Genomic DNA, 17,266 nt, shown 5'->3' with positions numbered 1-17,266 from the left:
GGCCTGACTCTGAGCAGGTGGCTCTACTTGACAATTATCAAGTCGGCGACACTTGATTGAGTCTACGCATCGCAGTCCGCTCGCACCGCCGCTCGCTCCATAATGTTTAGCAACCCGCAACGTTTAATCGAAAGAGTCCTCTTACTTCCGCTTTGTTATTGGAATGTGCTTTTGTTTTGACATTTTTCTCCCGGTGCGTTTCCATTCCAAGGGGCATCTTCTGACATCGGGATCTTGAGGAGGAGTGAATGGGTATTTGCCAGACATTAGCCGTGATATATGAGATGTTTTTATGTATTATTGCCAGTCTTGTTGAATTGTAATTGAACACTGTGAATTGATGCTCACAGTTCCACCCTACGTGGATACTGAACGGTCCATATTTGATCCCGCAGGACTGGACTCGTTTTGCTCCTTGTCATGGTCTGGACTGAATGACGTTTCAGTGTGTGAAGTATCTTTCTAAAGAAGGGTTTTGCTGCCAACAGATCCTCACAGATATTGTGCTAAGCTTTAATAATAGGCTGTGAGATGCAGTCCCCTAAGTATTCGCTGCATAGGCACTATATAATTAGGAATTATTTAATGTTCCATAATATTTGGGACAAAGATTTGTTTTTTTCATTCTTGATTTGGCTCTGTACTCCTCATTTCTATATGTGTAATAAAACGATTCACATATGGTCAAAGTGCAGATTAACAACTTTTAATAAAGGGTATTTTTAAACATTTTGGTGAAGACTTCACAAACAGAACTACAGAGGCTACGCTACAAGATTAAAACCGATAGCCACTAGTTAGCTGCAAAAAACGGGATGGCCAGGTTACAGTTTAATAAAAGGCTCTTAAGTCTGCAGAGTTCTGGTAAAAGCCCTTGTGGACAGATGAGGTCAAGATTCACTTGTATCAGAGTGATGGCAAGAGCAAAGGGTGGAGGCCAAAGGAACTGCCCAAGATCCAAAGCACCCCCCCCCCCCTCTGTGGGTGGGGTTTTATAGTTTGGGCATGTATGGCAGCAGTATAATTCTGAAGTATACTGAAGCATCTTATCTGCTCAAGTTCAAGAAAATTCCTCAAAACTCGTTGGAAGGCGCTTCATTCTACAGTAAGACAATTATCCTGAAACATATTGCTAAATCAATGAAGGGGTTTTTGAAAATGAAAAACTGGAAACTTATTGACTGGCCAAGTCATTCACCTGATCTAAATCCAGTTGAACTGAATTCTGATCTACCTAAAGTTTTCTTTTAAAAACCACAGGCGGCCTAGTACTTTTGGCCAGTACTGTACATGGACACACTCTGTATATTAGTATTAAAAGCCAGGTGTGCAAAATGTAGTGTTGGTATCTCAGCATCAGGCTGTATGTTGTTTAGAACGAGAATATAAGCAGGCTGCTGTGTAACAGACAGACGTTTTCGACATGGTGCAGGGATGTTACTGCTCTGTGCACGTGCTGGGCTTCTGGAGTTCAGGCCAGTCCATCAGCCTGTGGGAGGAGCCTGAGACTGGAGGCTCTCCAGAAAGGGGCGGTGCTGCGGAAGACATTGCTGTTGTCTTCCACTTGGCACTGGTACAGACGTTGATGGCTGCCAAATGCGTGAGCGATCGTGGGCATTCGGGCCTTCAAGCCTTCCGTGCGACTGCTAGGGCCCTTTCAGAGGTTTCTGCGCAAGGTTAGCGGTTTGCAGTCGTTATCAGAGTTGTTTTTCCTTCCCCCCCTCATCTGAATGCTATATTTGGCTAATGATGCACTGAGTGCCATACCATTATTTCCCTGAGAAACGTCAAATTCGGTGTTGCACCTTCCGCTCTCTAGCTATGCAGCCTGAATGCTGTTCAGCGCAATCAGCTCGTTTCAATTACGAGCATTGTACAATAAAGTGTAACGTAGAAAGTACTATAATGCGTTGTGCGAACTTGTTCTAAACTTGAGCGATCCGCGTTCATTTGGTCAGAATGGTCTATTTTAAATGCGTTTTATACACGTGTGTGTTGCTCACTTTTTTTTCTTTCTTTCTTTTTCCCGAATTAAGATAAATGAACGGGAGGAAAGAATAAGACACATGCAGCTTGAGTTGACCTCCCTGAGAGCCACACAGGAGTCTTTGAAGAGGACGGTGACAGTGAAGGAGCACTTTAACGGCGAACTCTCCGAGGAGTGCGGGGACTTGAGGCAGACCCTGGGGTGCCTGCAAAACAAGGTACTTTCCCCCCCTTTTTTTAATGAAATTGTAAATGGGGAGGGCTGGGAATTCCGTTAATGTTAATTTTCCAGTATCGTTTATTATGTCAAATATCCAATATTGTAACGCGGTCTTTTCTTGATACACAGAGGATTTGGTTAGTGCCGAGTGTAAATGAAGGAATTTGGTCAATTTGAATTTCATTTAGGGAGCAATGTCAAATACGGAGTTTCACTTCACATTGCTTTTAAATAATAAATAAGTGCATTAATGAAGCATACTAATGATGCCAGTAATTGGTATTGGCTTTTCTTTAAAGCACTTTTTAGACTTCTGGCAGTCAGGGAGTTACATCTCCTCTGTGGGATGGGTAATGCATTCTCATGTGACGAAATACAGTGTCCACGACAATACAGAGACTTCCAGTTTTATTCAATAAAATGTGATCGACTGATTGTAGGCAAGTGATTACATGCCCTGGTTCTGCCTGCCTTTAAGTGTGTGTTAATACGCACTGTACTAAGTAAGATTAGTGGAAACTGAAACGTGTTGCTCACTACAATGTGGCAATCATTCACATTACATATACATAAACAACAAGTGTTAGACATGAAGTCCCCTCGATATAGATGTATTTTAATGTTGTGTGTGCATTCCTAAAAGAGAGCAAGAGTATCAACAAGAACAAAGCCACTTATGATATATTTTAATTAACGTGTCACACATGTTCTTTAAACTATGTGTCTAGATAACATAAGGTGGTTCTGACAGCTTAACTAAAATGTACCAAAATTTCTATGATGATGAACAGATACTACATTTTTTCTCCCAACTGGAAATGTCTGTAAAGCGAATTACATATCTGTATGCATATTCTGTGTGTGTGTGTGTGTGTGTGTGTGTGTGTATGAACGTGTGTATGTCCATGTGTGAACATGATTTGAATGCCCTTTTGACTTTTTAAATTTCTCTTTCAGCTGCAGTACAGCGAGGAAAAAGTTAATAGCTTGGATTTAGAAGTTGGACTCCTGAAGTCCAAATTACAGGAAAAGACAGAGCAATCTCAACAGCTGCAAGATCAAATTCTACAACAGCAGGAGGCTCTAAGTAGGGCAAATGAAACTCTAAAAGACACCAGGAAAGCAGCTGGCAATAAGGTAAAAGAGCTGAAGATCCCCTTCCCCCCCCCCTCTACTTTTTTCATATTTTCCGTGATATTCAAAAGAGAAAAAAAAAATCTCTCTGAACTTCCTGCTAAGTTCGAAGGATGTGCGCTTTAGAATAATACGGAGCCTATTACAGTCATTTCAGTATCACCTTAATGCCAACACTCACACGCAGCTAGTATGTGTGTTGGCATGCAGTGAGTTGAAAGCAGCACGTGCTATCTGCGGTTTCATTATCACAAAACCAGCATCTTCATACAGGAGGAAAAAAAAGTCTGTATGGAATATTACTGCATTCGTTAATGATTCCGTTATCCTGCATTTCCTGCAGTCAGCAATGTTTCTAATTGAGAAAATGATTGTTGTTTCTGTGTGAACAAATATTTGCTTGAAGTTAAATTAAATAGATCACGGGAACCGACCAACGTGGGCTTCTAATGGCGGTTCTCCTCGAATCTCTCTCACTTTTATCTCCGGATTTGCTAAGTAAACAATACGGCCATTAATTTCTGCACGGTCCCTGTGTCTTTCCCACATCTGCTTTTAGTTTACTGTAAAAGCTGACTCTCTGATCTCATATGTTGAACTACTGTAACTTTGCCACTGTCTGTTTCCTGTAAAAAAATGTTCTGAACAATAATAGCTTTTGTTCCTAGCTTTCCTAACATTAGGACAGCTGAACAAATAACACGAAGGTTTTCATTTGAAATCATTTCTTCCATGTCTGTGTTTGCATTAATGCAGTGTCTCTGCAGTAATTTAGTGCTCTAACATTTAAAGACCCGGTCACAGTATCATTTTTGAAGCGTTTTTTTTTTTTCTCTCTAAAAGAAGCATTTAGATTTGTTTTCTCTGCCAGATAGGTGAATATATAAGGCAAATTATTAAAGAGAGGGGAGGGGGAGGGGGGAGGGGGTCATTTTTCATATTAAACCAGATTGTTTGCCTAAAGCTGCTAGATTACTTGTAAGACAAAGAAAACACTGGGACAAAAATGTGTTTCGTTCGAGCTGCCTCCCTTATGGGAAAAAAAAAAAGAAAAACAAAATGGAGAGAAAGAGGGGGGGAGAAACAATTAATGCCTGTGAAGTTAGCGCGCCTGAGCGGGGAGGGACAAAGGCAGGGGCCGCGCCCGGGCCGAAAGCCAGCGGCCCGCCGCGGCGCATTCCTCCCATAGCTGAGCGAGCGCATCCCAGCAGCCCCTCTGCCTCCGAGCGAGGCGCTCGGAGCTCGCTTAGCGGAGAGGCAGGACACGGGGCGCGCCGGTTCGGGTTCCGGTCGCCATTAAAACGCGAGGAGCAGCAGGAGAGGCCCCCCTCTGTCGCCCCCTTCACCACAGTGCATTTTGGATTTAATGTGTTTTCCGTTATTTTTTATATTTCTTATTAGATGGTTTTATACCCAAGCCACACACACACACACAAATACACACAAACACGCCTACGTACGCACACACACACACGCACTCAGACAAACACACCTACGTACGCACACACACACACACACACACATACACACATTTGTGTGACTGCTTGTCAGTTGGTATTCCATGGGAAACGCTGTACATTTTTGACAAGTGCAACTGTGAAGGGAGGCATGTCAACAGCTTCTTCTATTATTTAGGGAGGGATTTCATTGAATTCACATGTCATTGATTTGCTATTTTTCCCTTGCCTGGGTATTTGCCTTTTTAAATTTTTTGCATATTTCGCCTACAAACACAAATTTGCCTTAATGGTTAAGTCACTGACCCAATTGCTCTTGGGCCGAGTTGTCCTTTTATCATGCTTTGATAGAAAGCAGATGTCTAAAGATGTGCCTACCTACCCTAACATTTTCATAATCTGTACTCACTTGCCCATTTCAGTGTTGTGAGGTGTCCTTTGCTGTCATCAGTATGCTGTACATCAGTAGTACAGTGCCGTGAAAAAGTATTTGCCCCTTTCTGATTTCCTCTGTTATTGTGTATCTGTCACACTGAATGGTTGAGAAGTTGATGAGACAAAAGTGGAGCCATTAACTCCAGATGAAGAACACTTGGAACAGTATTGAATTTTTCCAGGAGTGGCTGGACTGCCAAAATGTCTCCATGGGCGCCACAACAACGCATCCAGGAAGCCACAAAAGATCCCAGAAAAACATCCAAAGGGCTGCAGGCCTCTGTAGCCTCAGCTAGGGTCAGCGTTCATGACTCCACAATAAGAATGGGACTGGGCAAAAATGAGATTCATGGAGAGTAGCAAGATGGAAACCACTGCTAACCAAGAGAAACATCAATGCTCATCTCACATTTGTAAAACAAAAAGCACCAGGATGATCCCCAAACCTTTTGGGATAATGTCCTATGGACAGATGAGTCAAAAGTGGAACTTTTTGGACGACACGTGTCCCATCATGTCTGGAATAAAGCAAATACAGCATTTCACAGAAATGGTGTGGTGTGATGCTGATGGTATGGGGATGCTTTGCTGCCTCGGGAGCTGGACGACCCGCCTTGATTGAAGGACCATGAAGTCTACTCTGGACCAGAAAATTCATAAGAAGAATGTCTGTCTGTGAGCTGAAGCTGATGTGTAATTGGCTTATGCTGCAAGACACTAGTCAACAACAAAATGGCGAGTCCACATCTGAATGGCTGACAAGAAACTAAATTTAAGTTTTGGAGTGGCATAGTCAAAGTCCTGACTTGAACCCGATAGACCTGCTGTGGCAGGACCTGAAACAAGAAGTTCATGCCTGAAAACCTACCAATTTTTTCTGAGTTAAAGCAGTTCTGCAATGAAGAGTGGGCTAAAATTCCTCCACAGCAATGTGCAAAACTGATATTGAGTTATTCCAAGCGTTTGGATGCAGCTATTTCTGCTAAAGGTGGTGCGACCACTTATTAAGTTTAGGGAAGCAATTACTTTTTCACATGAGTAATATGGGTGTTGGTAACTTTTTTCATTAAATGAATGTCAATTAAAAAAAAACATGTATTGTGCTTACTTAGTTTCCCTTTGTCTAATATTATGTGTTGTCTAAAGATTTGAAACCATTCAGTGTGACGGATACACATTAATAGAGGAATTCAGGACACGGGGAAATCCTTTTTTACAGCACTATACATCCAGGATGTATTATATCTCAGTTGTGACAGTGAGGTGACTTGTACAAACTTGCCTATTGCAATACTATGTGGCATTGATTCATCTGTAGTGCTAAGCTTCCTCTGGAACAAAAAAAATGTTACTTAGCTTTTCTGATTTTGATGTTTTTTAGCGACAATTGGAGAATAATTCCTCTATGCATTATCGATCTCTGGGTCTTTGTATATATTGTACAAATAATATAACAGTAATTGCCAATGAAAAACGTCAATTAAGTGTATAATATGATCAGACACAATTTATTTTATTAAAATATTATTACATTTTTTGTGTTGACATTTTAGAATTTTGAATGCTGGTAAGATATATTTTATGCTAACAGTTAATTGGAGCATTACACCCTTTTCCAGGACAGATTCTTGCCTGGTACTTTTAGTCTATTTTTGCCATCTCTCAGGCTTGTTTAATGTTACTTGCTTTGCGGTGGTGCATATCTGATGTCAACCCTGTAACATTATGATACAATGAGCCTGTTAAATGCGCTTCGGAAAAGCGTAACACAATATATTATGCATGCAAAAAATGTACAAACACAAAGAAATTATGCAGTACAGATATGATACAGTTCTCTCAAGAGCTTTTGATGCAGTCTGTGAAACATATTAAATGCTTTCTTGGCCACTGGCAAAACAAGCTAAGTATCAAATGGCACTTCCACACATACCATGCACTCTCGTAACACAGAAAATGATCTATGACTCATTGAGATTCGCAGCATTAATGTCCTGTGAATTTTGATAGTGGCTATGATTAAATGCAATGTTTTTTTTTTGTCCGTTTTTTATTTTTTATTTTTTTGCCCACGTTTGTGAATAAATGTGTACTTTCAAAGAGAAGTCTCTAAAAATGCAATTGATGGCTCACAAAGTAAAGTGCTTAATGCATATATGCAGGGACTGCTCTAGTCTATTTGAAACAGTGTATTTTTCAAGGACTGCGATGCTGGGGACATTTTGGGACATGCTAGCGCATACCAATGTGCGTTATTATTTTCAGTCATGGGCACAGCATCTTTCAGCTAATTTTACTCGTTTGTGATATACTGGATGTACTATAAATCTGTTCCTTTCTGAAGCCCAGTTCAGCCTTGTCTGTATTAATCACAAATCTGTAGGGGGCTCAACTGTTGTAATATGAAAGCCTTGAAGGATGACTAATATATAAACATTAAAGTTCTGCTTAGAATGACCTTGACAATGTTTGCATTGCCCACAAAACCAATTATTCCCTATATACAGTTTTCAAGAATGGCTAAAGACAGACATAAATACTTGAGTTAGTGCAGAATGCAGACATTGGAAAGTGGTATTGGATGACAGTTTACCGGTGAACGAAGGAGGACTACAGGTAATTAAATCTTGACATACATTTGTGTGGCACGCAGGATCCAGCAAACTGGAAATGCAATCTGGAATAAGTGCAGAGATTTTTGTGTAAAGTTGCCTGATGCTCCGTCATCTGAGACTGTTCTTCATGAGTGCGGGGTGAAGGTCAAGGAGCTAGCTTAACTCCATCAATCCTGCGGACAGTTACAAATGACCTTTCACTTTCCATAAGACATTCAATATTCTGAATCGGAGGGATACATTTTTCTGTGTTTAGAAGATGGGGAAATAAGAGCCTTTCATGTTGCGAAGAGTGCGGTGGTGAGATCTTTCTAAACGGTCCGTTCACCCCGTGCGCTGATTGAAACTAATATCTCATTTAAAGAATCTAACTCCCATTCGTAAAAGCTGAAGATTGAAGATCTTATTGAAACCAGAGATAAACTCCCAGCATATAAAGTGGTTGATTAGGCAGTGCCCTAAAAACAAAAGCAGAGCAAACAGAAGGGGAAGCTTGTTCATAAGCAAAGCGTGAACATGGCCGGACGCGCTCCCAGTGTCCCACCGTGAGTGCTGCGTCTTACCTAGCGTAACTGCTCAGAAGGACTCCGTTAATGACCGATGTGAAGGGAGGGGAGAGACAAACGCACACCTTTCACTAGAGTATAAATGTACTGGGTTAAAGGATTAAAGGAAGGAGCATTTTCACGGATTGTTATTTGGTAAATTGGGCATTTATTTTCATAGCAATTTATAAAAAAATATTTATTAATATTAATTATTTAGTGATTTCAGGCATTTGTTTTTTTTGTAACTGATTTTAAAACGAATGCACTGTGATACAGTTGCTTGGAGCAGCTGTGTGAAACCTTGTCCACCATTTGGATGGGAGCACATTTGAATGAGGCTGTTTACTGAGGCTCAGGTTCTTCCTCCCAATGAAGAGAGCGGTAGCGAGTCAAGCCTCCGTTCAGCTGGATCTCAGCTGGTCCCTTCAGCTTTGAGCCCTGATTGAACCCTGTACTTATTGTCAAATAAAATGAAGCCTTACTTGCATTAGTTAGTTGTTCATGTCCTCTATTTTTTATTTTCTAAGCTAACAGAGCCTTTGTTGCTTATGTTTAGCTAATTATGTGTAATAATTTGCTACCTCCTAGCCAGGGCTCCCATGAAAAAGATATGTCTATCTCTTATTATATTATTGTCATTATTATCTTTCAGCACACATCATCGATTACCATCAGCTTATCATATGATGGTGGAGTCGTTTTTCAATAGTTCCTTTAAAGATCCCTGATTATTCTGTTTTATTTTACATTTTTTTTGCAATTTTATATTATTCCACAAGGTCTATGAAATGTTTTTTTTTTAAACCTTTAAAAAACGTACAGTCAGTTTCTGTCCCTTCTTGCTGTTTTTCCCCACATGCTCTTCATTGATTTGTTATTTGACCTGGAATGACAGGAACACCCCTCCCATTTCCTGCCCACACAACTCCTGCTCTTTAAGTGAACATGGCGTCGGTAAATGATCAGGCAGGAGATAAACCATACGTGTTCAGGCCAGAGTCGGATCCCCTTGTTCCAACCCCAGCCTTGCTGCGAATCCAGCATTGTACTGTGCTTTGTTTAGGTAGCCCTCCGTGGGAAAAAAGAATGGAGCACACCAGCAAGTGGGTACTCACTTTTGCCAGGATCTGTCCCTCAAATATAAATTGTAGCCAATGACTCCTTACACTGTCCGCCTTTTGGAAAGCTGTGTAATGTGTGGATAGCTTACCAGCAACCAGTAATAGCGTACCTAATGTGACTACTAATGACACTCAATATTTCGCTTACTCTCTGCTTGTATTCTGTTAAAATGTGCGTGGGATTGTTTATGCAAATAGTAGCTCAAAGATGATTGACTGCTTTGACACATCAGATTTGAAGTTAAATCTGACTGGCTTGTTTTGTCTGTTGATTTTCCTTCTGGGCGCAAAAGTGGCAAAATGCTATGTTTTACAGAATTAATATTTTATAAACCTCATTGGGATACGTTCCACAATGCAAGCAGCACGCTTTTAATAAAAACAAAATAATAAAATAAAAACAAATGAGTGGGGTCTTTAAGGCATTTCTTGGTTTCATGGAGATATTCAGCGAATATTATTATTTCTTAAGTTATAAACTGTAAAAAGTATTGCACTCAGTTTGAATACATCTCTGTTAATAGGGTGTATCTAGATACAACATGTGTTTGTTGGCTACCATTTCCAATTCAGCAGTGTGCAAGTTGGCAGAAAGATACCTGTCCAAGTATTTTGGAAAAAGAAAATGTCTAAACTAATTTGATATTCTTGTCCTCCACATGTCTTTGCCAGATATGAACACAAAATAAAACATTTACAACTCATTGTCATTGAAATACACATCTACATTGAAATACACATCTCATGCTACATTTAGGGGAATTTGCAATGCAAATATATCAGCACGTCAGAAAATTGCATTTGTTATCTCAGTTACCTTAGCAAAACAGTTTTTTTCTTTTTTTTTTCTCTACAGATACACAAGAAGGAAAACAAACTAGGTGTGGTGCAGAAGGATTTGATAGAGGCCCAAACTAAGTACTCGGAATGTAAGAATGAGGTAAGAATTTAAAATCTGGATTATTGTACGTCTCTTTGGGCTGTGTATAATAACTGCACTGTAAGCCTCACTGCTCTACCTCCTCGGGTGGTGATCACACCTCACTGAATCTTTGTTGGATTGCATTTTTGCTGTTCTGTGTGTGGTGTACAAATGCAATTTTTTCCGTTAATCTGATCCTTGGAAATGATACTAACTTATGTACTAACAGGTATACAGAATCATATTGCTGATAGTGTCAGTCCATCTAATAAACAAACAGCAAATTTTGCATCTGCACAAACAACTATATTATTTGTTGTCATCAATAGGTAAATGGTAAACATTTTAATCTAAAAAATGCACCAGTGATCGAGTGTATTTCAGTATGTTTGCATTGAAAGCTGTCAGTAGCGTTTCTGAGATAAATCAGTAAAACGGTTATGAATTTTATTATTTTTATTTTTTATATTGGATTCTTTGTTCAAAATCGAGGTGTTGCCCAAACAGGAGTACTAGCTATTTCCTCCACTTTCGTTGCGTTTGAAAGAGGGAGGGTTAAGTGATTTGAAATGAGGCTTGTATCCTTGTTTTTCGCTTCCAGTTGCTCCGTAGGGAAAATCTCCTGCAGAAGCTGAAGGAAGAGACCGTGCAACTGACAGCCCAAATAAAGGAGCAATCCCAGGACATTAACAAGCTGAACAGTGAGAAGAAAAAACTCGAGCTGGAGTTGACGGTTGTCATGGAGAAACACAGAACAGCGCAACAAGAGGTACACGTAGGCCAGGACACGAGAAGGCTTCCGTCTCTCAGTTTAAATGCTTCATTATCATACATTCTGTGCTGACTTGGACCCCATTGTCACCGTTTGTCACGCAACCTCTGTTTACAGACCAAACTGTCCTATGAGGTGTACTGCTTATTGCATACCTATGAAAAGACTAGTCAGATTTGCAGGAGTTTAATATATTTTTTTGCCTCTCCAGTGTATTATTAATTTAGTTTAGAATAAAATCTTAAAATAAGTGATGTTTTTTTTTTTGTCATTTTAGCTCTACAACAGACTTGCAAACCTTATAAAATGGTGGTAATGTTCTCTTTAAATAAGCTAAATAACTTAAACTTAAAAGATTATTGTGTTCCCTAATAAATAGGTAGCTTGAAAAGCACTGAACTCCCATTACCTCAGTCTTTCTCTTGCCGTAGTATTTTGAAGCTTGCCTGGATTAATTTACATTCTGAATATGAGTCGATGTATTTCTTTGATCACAGGTTTGCATCAAGGTACTTTTGTGTTTGTGGCTCGAATCCTTTGACAGCACTTGATTTCCCATTGTTAGCCTAATTGAAGATAATCTAAGGGAGTCACATCTGCACCTGTGCACTGCTGAAATAATCACTAGGTCTGGGCAATGCAGTGCACTTCAGAAATTCTCTGCCGGTTCGATAGCATATGCGCCACGACAATGGAATTTAACAGCATTATCCAGATTGGAAAGCAAGTATTAATGATGAAAACAAATGACAACCACTGCCAGCTGTACTCGTGGCTGTTTGACCGTAATAATATTAGAATAGTTTTATCTCTGCGTAGCGCGTGCATGCTGTATGTATGTATACTTCCAGCTCCTTGAATTGTGAAACGGTGTTCTTCGCAATGAATTCACTAGTTCAAGGTTCCAGTACTGTTTGGGGAAATGCAGCTGAATGATGTCAAATTTTAGCAGTGAAAAGGTTCAAACTAGTTGAAGAAATTGAAGAAGGCTGCTTTTGAAACATTATATAAAGGTGATACGAGGTAAGCGGGAAGATGGGTGGTGGACATTTGTATGCACATGAAACATCAAAGAACTTAACCTGTACCTCTCTGTAACTTGCATTTGTATTTTTGGAATCGTATCTAATATACGGCAAACAGGCTTGCAAATGTATCAGTTACATTTCATGATGTTTATTTGAAATTCACACTGGGAGGAGAAAAAAAAAATTCAGATGAGGTGAGCTGGGAGAACACCTTTTAATTATGCTGTTTGTTTTGTTTTGCTCTGAGGCCTCTTAGAGGAATATACCTTAATAATTAAAGGTCGTAAATATCCTTTTTTTTTTCCCGAACTCCTTTCGCATTTGCATACTCCTTGTTATCAGGTGAACAATCGGGATCAAGCAGTTTTGCAACTGAAGGCTGACCTGAAAGCGCGAGAGGAGCAGTGCCGTGGAGCGCAGGAGGAGGTGGGTGTCCTCTCAACCCGACGCTCCCTGCCACGGATTTGTTTACCAGGCCATGAAAAATGTATGAGGCTCGTGTTTAGAAGAAGCGGAATAATTTTCAATATTTAGCCTGGCCGTGAATGCAGATGGCGCCGAACTTTGGGGCGCGCATCGCTCCCGCGTGTTCGTTTGAAATGCATCGAGCCGTTTTTTTTTTCTTTTTTCCCTCCCATCAGCTGGGTCTTCAGGAGTCCGAGGTCAGCAGACTTAATGAGAGAGTGAAGAGCTTGCAGGGCGAGCTGCGGGAGAGGTGGGAGAGGAGCAGGGAGGGGGAGGAGCGCGCTGACCGGGCCGAGGAGGAGAACCGGAACCTGCAGCTCCAGCTCCACGCCGCGCAGCAGCAGGTAGCGTCGGTTCCAGGGGCCCTCCGCAAATGATCTCCGATTGTCCCTGTACACCTTCCATGATATCACTTCTGAAATACGTGCTGTATTAAAACATCGGAATGGCTTGTAACTTGTTAGTTCGCTACTTCTGCTCCTGGATATTTGGCTTATGAATTTATATGTATTATGGGTGAACGTTTCATATCGTTTTAGCTCATTATTACTCAGAAACAAAAATCAGTTACTGCAGAACATGCAGCTTGCTGTTCACTGGTGAACCAGGAATGATTCATATCTAGCTAGACACCACACATGAAGAAGGCAAGCTTCACATTTCAGTTGAGACCTGCTGGATTGTCCATCGCGTCTTGGGAGAAGAGGTCTTATTTTCTGGTCGAATTAGCAATTTGCCCACTTTGAAACATAGGGAATGGACAGATGTTCTGATTGGCCGGATTGCAGTCACACCTTATTCGCACCTACAGGTGATATATCTGTTGGTGGGCACTTCCACCTGTTGTGAAATTAGCAAAATTCCATTCTGTGCCCTTGGGCAGCTGTGTAAGCATTATGATCCACCACAGTTTTGGCATTGTCAAATGACGGTGTCTATAAAGATAAACGTAATTTTTATGTATTTATTTTTCCTGTCACTTGATTAAATTATTGCAGCTCTTTTCTGCGGTCGAAGCTCAGTAAAACCCTCTCCCTTTCAGTTGCAGCAGCAGCTGAGAATTGTCGAGCAGCTGAGCTCAGACATGGACAACACCAAGCAGGCTCACACCACCGACATGGGGCGCTGGAACCAGAAGGATCTGCTGCTGCAGAACCAGCTCGACCGCGCTTGCATGGACCTGCAGGACAGTCAGAGCAGAACACAGGAGCTGAAGCTGAAGACCAGGGAGCTGGAGGACAGGCTTAGCCAGAGCGAGGCCTTATACCAGGAGGCTCTTGGGAAGGTAAGGGGTCAGGCACAGCCCTCACCTCAAAGTCACGATGCCACAGTGAACTGCTGGTGTCAATTATAAGCTTGACTATGAAAACATTATTTGGAGTATAATGGGTCAAAGTAGGACAGCAACAAAGTTAGTGAAAAGAATTAGACCATTATGTTGTGTCATAATGCATTGTGTGACAGACAGATTCATGGAGGAGATTCTAAGATCACAGAGGTCACCACACAGGTCCAGAGGTCATTGACTCATTTTACTGTTTCGTTTGTCTGTTTTTTTTTTTTTGATTGGTAAATTGAAAAGTGATGCTCTAACCACAGGGTTTTTTTTTGTCACAGTCACAAGAAGACAAGAAGAACATGTTACAACCATTAAGCTCATTAAATTTAATTTTCTAAAAACAATGGGAAAAATCCTTGAAAACATTCAGCATGCAATGATATAATTTGTGCGCCAAACTATCTTGTAGGTGAAAACAATTGTCAGCACAAGCCCATTGAAACATAAAATCAGGAAAACTAAATTAGAAGGCAAATTAGGCTGCTTATCAGTTAGGGAGAGTTTGATGATTATGATTTTGTTTGGCACAGACACTCATTAACTGAATCACATTCAGCTTGCATTCAGTACGGTTTTAGGAAAGCCAGTTGGCACAGTTATGGAGATCTCATGCTGATTTGAGACCACTGACAACATAAACAATACAGTCTCATAATCAAGCACTTATACATTTCAAACAGTCACTTGACTTTGTTATAATTTTTATTTATTTATTTATTTATTTATTTATTTATTTATTGTTACTTTGTTGAGGACGGGTATGAATTGTGCAATTTCACTTTTTTGGGAGGCAGATATCTAATATACTACAAGTAACTGAAATCCTGCAGTATGGTGTGGTGCCTACAAAAGGCACACACGTTCTGGTGTCTGGTGGTCTTTTTCATGCAGTGATATCCCCTAAACCCATTCAAATGTTTCATGACTTTCATACTGTATAATTGATAATTGTTTTACAATTCACTTCATTTCAGTCAGAGTTTAATGAAAAGTATAATTAATCATGTAATTATGCCTGTTATTATCAACAGAATATTTTAAGGTTGCCAACTTAAGAATGGACCACAAGTGAACACAAACGTATTTACCAAGTGCATGCTCACTATACACATACACACAGAGACACACACTTACGTTCACAGACAGACACGCACACACTCAGACCGACACACACGCTCACAGACAGTACCAGTCTATGCTAACTGGTGCTTTGGGGTGAAACTAGACGTTCATTTTATTTTGGTTGCAATTTCAGTAGCCCTATGGTCAGGTTAAAATATTTAAATACCCAATCGGTTTTTTTTTTTCTCCAGTGGATTTGTTTCCAATGACTGCATTTAAGGACGGTATTACAAGCTCAGCCATATTGTCAAGTCATTTTTTTCATGTCTCATAGCACATGGTTTGCTTTCCATTCCTTTGGCCACAGATTCAGGATGGTGCAGAGCTGGTGAAAAAACAAACCACGGAAACGTTGCTTTTAAACCAGCGCATGGAGGATGTCCAAACGGAACTGAGGGAGGCCAGCAACGCAGCCAAGAACCACGAAATGACAGCTGACATCTTCAGACAGAAATATCAGACAGCTATGGAGAAAGCACAGCAGCTGGAAGGGCGTATTCAGAGTTTGGAGGAAGAGGTCCGTTACTCTGACAAACAGGTAATCCGTCCTCTGGTTGTGGACAGCCCACCTAATATTTCCTTTGGTCCAGTCCATGAAATATATATATATATTTTAAATTATTGGACTAAAATGGATGTGCATTCTGGAATTTTGAAGCAGAAGCTCTTGACTAAAAGACCAATTAGAAAGCACCTGCAGCTGATATGCAGGATTGTGTTTGCTGAATCCGGCTTGTTCAAACAAAACGCAAGCATGTGGACATAGCTCCCCGCAGTTAGCCTTCACTCTATTCCTACACTACCGGTGCTTGTACACAGAATGTACTGCATATCACTGATTCTTATGACTGTGATCACAAGTATTGATTGTACCAGGGTTGGAATAGCATTGTCTCCAAATGAGCTTACATTTCTGCCCAAACCATTGGATTACTCCAATTCAGTTACCACCCAGGAATTACTACCTACTGTAACAAGCTAGATGAACATGTGCCATTTTTCTTTGCTTTGTCTCAAACTTGTGTTTTGCACTGTCCCTCTACTGTCACATCTCACGTCATTAATATAAATCAAAATGAATGCATTGATAGTCATGTTTGGTTTGAATTATTGAATTCTCATCAGAAGTTTGTGTGCAAAATATTAAAAATGTTTTTGGATATGCCAAGGTTCTCGAGGCGCAGGAAATGGTCCGCGGCTTGCGAGCTGAGATATCAAACCTGGAGGGTCTCTACGAGGAGAAGTGTAAACAGATTGAAAATTCAGAGGAGGCTATTGACCAGCTAACGGAAGAACTCCAGACAACTCAGAACAGGCTTACCAGCAGCTGTAACCGCACCCTTGAATGTGAGAAACTGATCGAAAAATTAAAAGAGCAGGTGGACATTCAGCACAAAGAGGTAAGCTAATGCACATTGTGCTGTTCTCCCAACACATTTTTTTAATTTGAATGCCTGAACCACAGTCACATTGTCTATATTTCTGTTATAAATGCCCTTAAGATGGGCTTAAGTAAGGGTCATTATGCATACATGTAGGGTTATTACCAGCAACATCATTAAAGTAGCCTAATTTCCATCATATTTTCAATTTTTCTGTTTTATTTCATTGAAGGAGTTGCTTTGTCAAAGCGATTTGTAAGGTAACAATGAATAAAACAGGAGTGGTATCACAATGGTTCTTATGGAAGATTTTGGGAATAAATTAATCATTGTCATGAGGGAAATGTAATTTTAATGAACTTAACTGCTGCTTACAAGGTCAGCCTGGCAGAATGTAATTTTAATCAGATAAAATTACATTTTTGCATTGCTGCAGTAAAGGGGTTGCTGATTTAAAATATGGAAAGGACTATATTATATTATATTATTATATCTGTGAAAACCTTGCTTTTATGAAGAAAGTGGAAAACTGACATTTTCATTGTTTTTTTGTCTTTTTTTTTCTTCAGTGTCAGCATATCACAACGGCAACCATTCTTACTTTATTTTTTATAATTATGCATATACATGTAAATCATGCATACTTCTAATAAAATGTTTACATGCTGCAGCAATGCCTTATTGTTACTCGGAAATCAATTCTGATACAATGTATATAGT

At 40.2% G+C, this 17,266-nt stretch overlaps 1 protein-coding gene across 2 annotated transcripts in view; it reads left to right on the top strand.

Annotated features, from left to right (window-relative positions):
* LOC118226517 (trichohyalin-like) overlaps nt 1–17,266 on the top strand; it is a 126,063-nt gene that overhangs the window by 52,158 nt on the left and 56,639 nt on the right. For both annotated transcript variants that reach the window (XM_035416228.1, XM_035416229.1), the window contains 9 exons: nt 2,037–2,204; nt 3,164–3,343; nt 10,373–10,456; nt 11,040–11,207; nt 12,581–12,664; nt 12,880–13,047; nt 13,746–13,988; nt 15,472–15,702; nt 16,334–16,564. In XM_035416228.1, the coding sequence (XP_035272119.1) occupies nt 2,037–2,204; nt 3,164–3,343; nt 10,373–10,456; nt 11,040–11,207; nt 12,581–12,664; nt 12,880–13,047; nt 13,746–13,988; nt 15,472–15,702; nt 16,334–16,564 (1,557 nt within the window). The remainder of the gene's footprint in view (nt 1–2,036; nt 2,205–3,163; nt 3,344–10,372; nt 10,457–11,039; nt 11,208–12,580; nt 12,665–12,879; nt 13,048–13,745; nt 13,989–15,471; nt 15,703–16,333; nt 16,565–17,266) is intronic.

The sequence above is a fragment of the Anguilla anguilla genome, chromosome 4 (genome assembly GCF_013347855.1).
Source record: "Anguilla anguilla isolate fAngAng1 chromosome 4, fAngAng1.pri, whole genome shotgun sequence".
In the NCBI taxonomy this organism is placed as follows: domain Eukaryota; kingdom Metazoa; phylum Chordata; class Actinopteri; order Anguilliformes; family Anguillidae; genus Anguilla; species Anguilla anguilla.
Note: the sequence above shows the minus strand (reverse complement) of the source record. Positions and strands in the feature narration are given on the sequence as shown.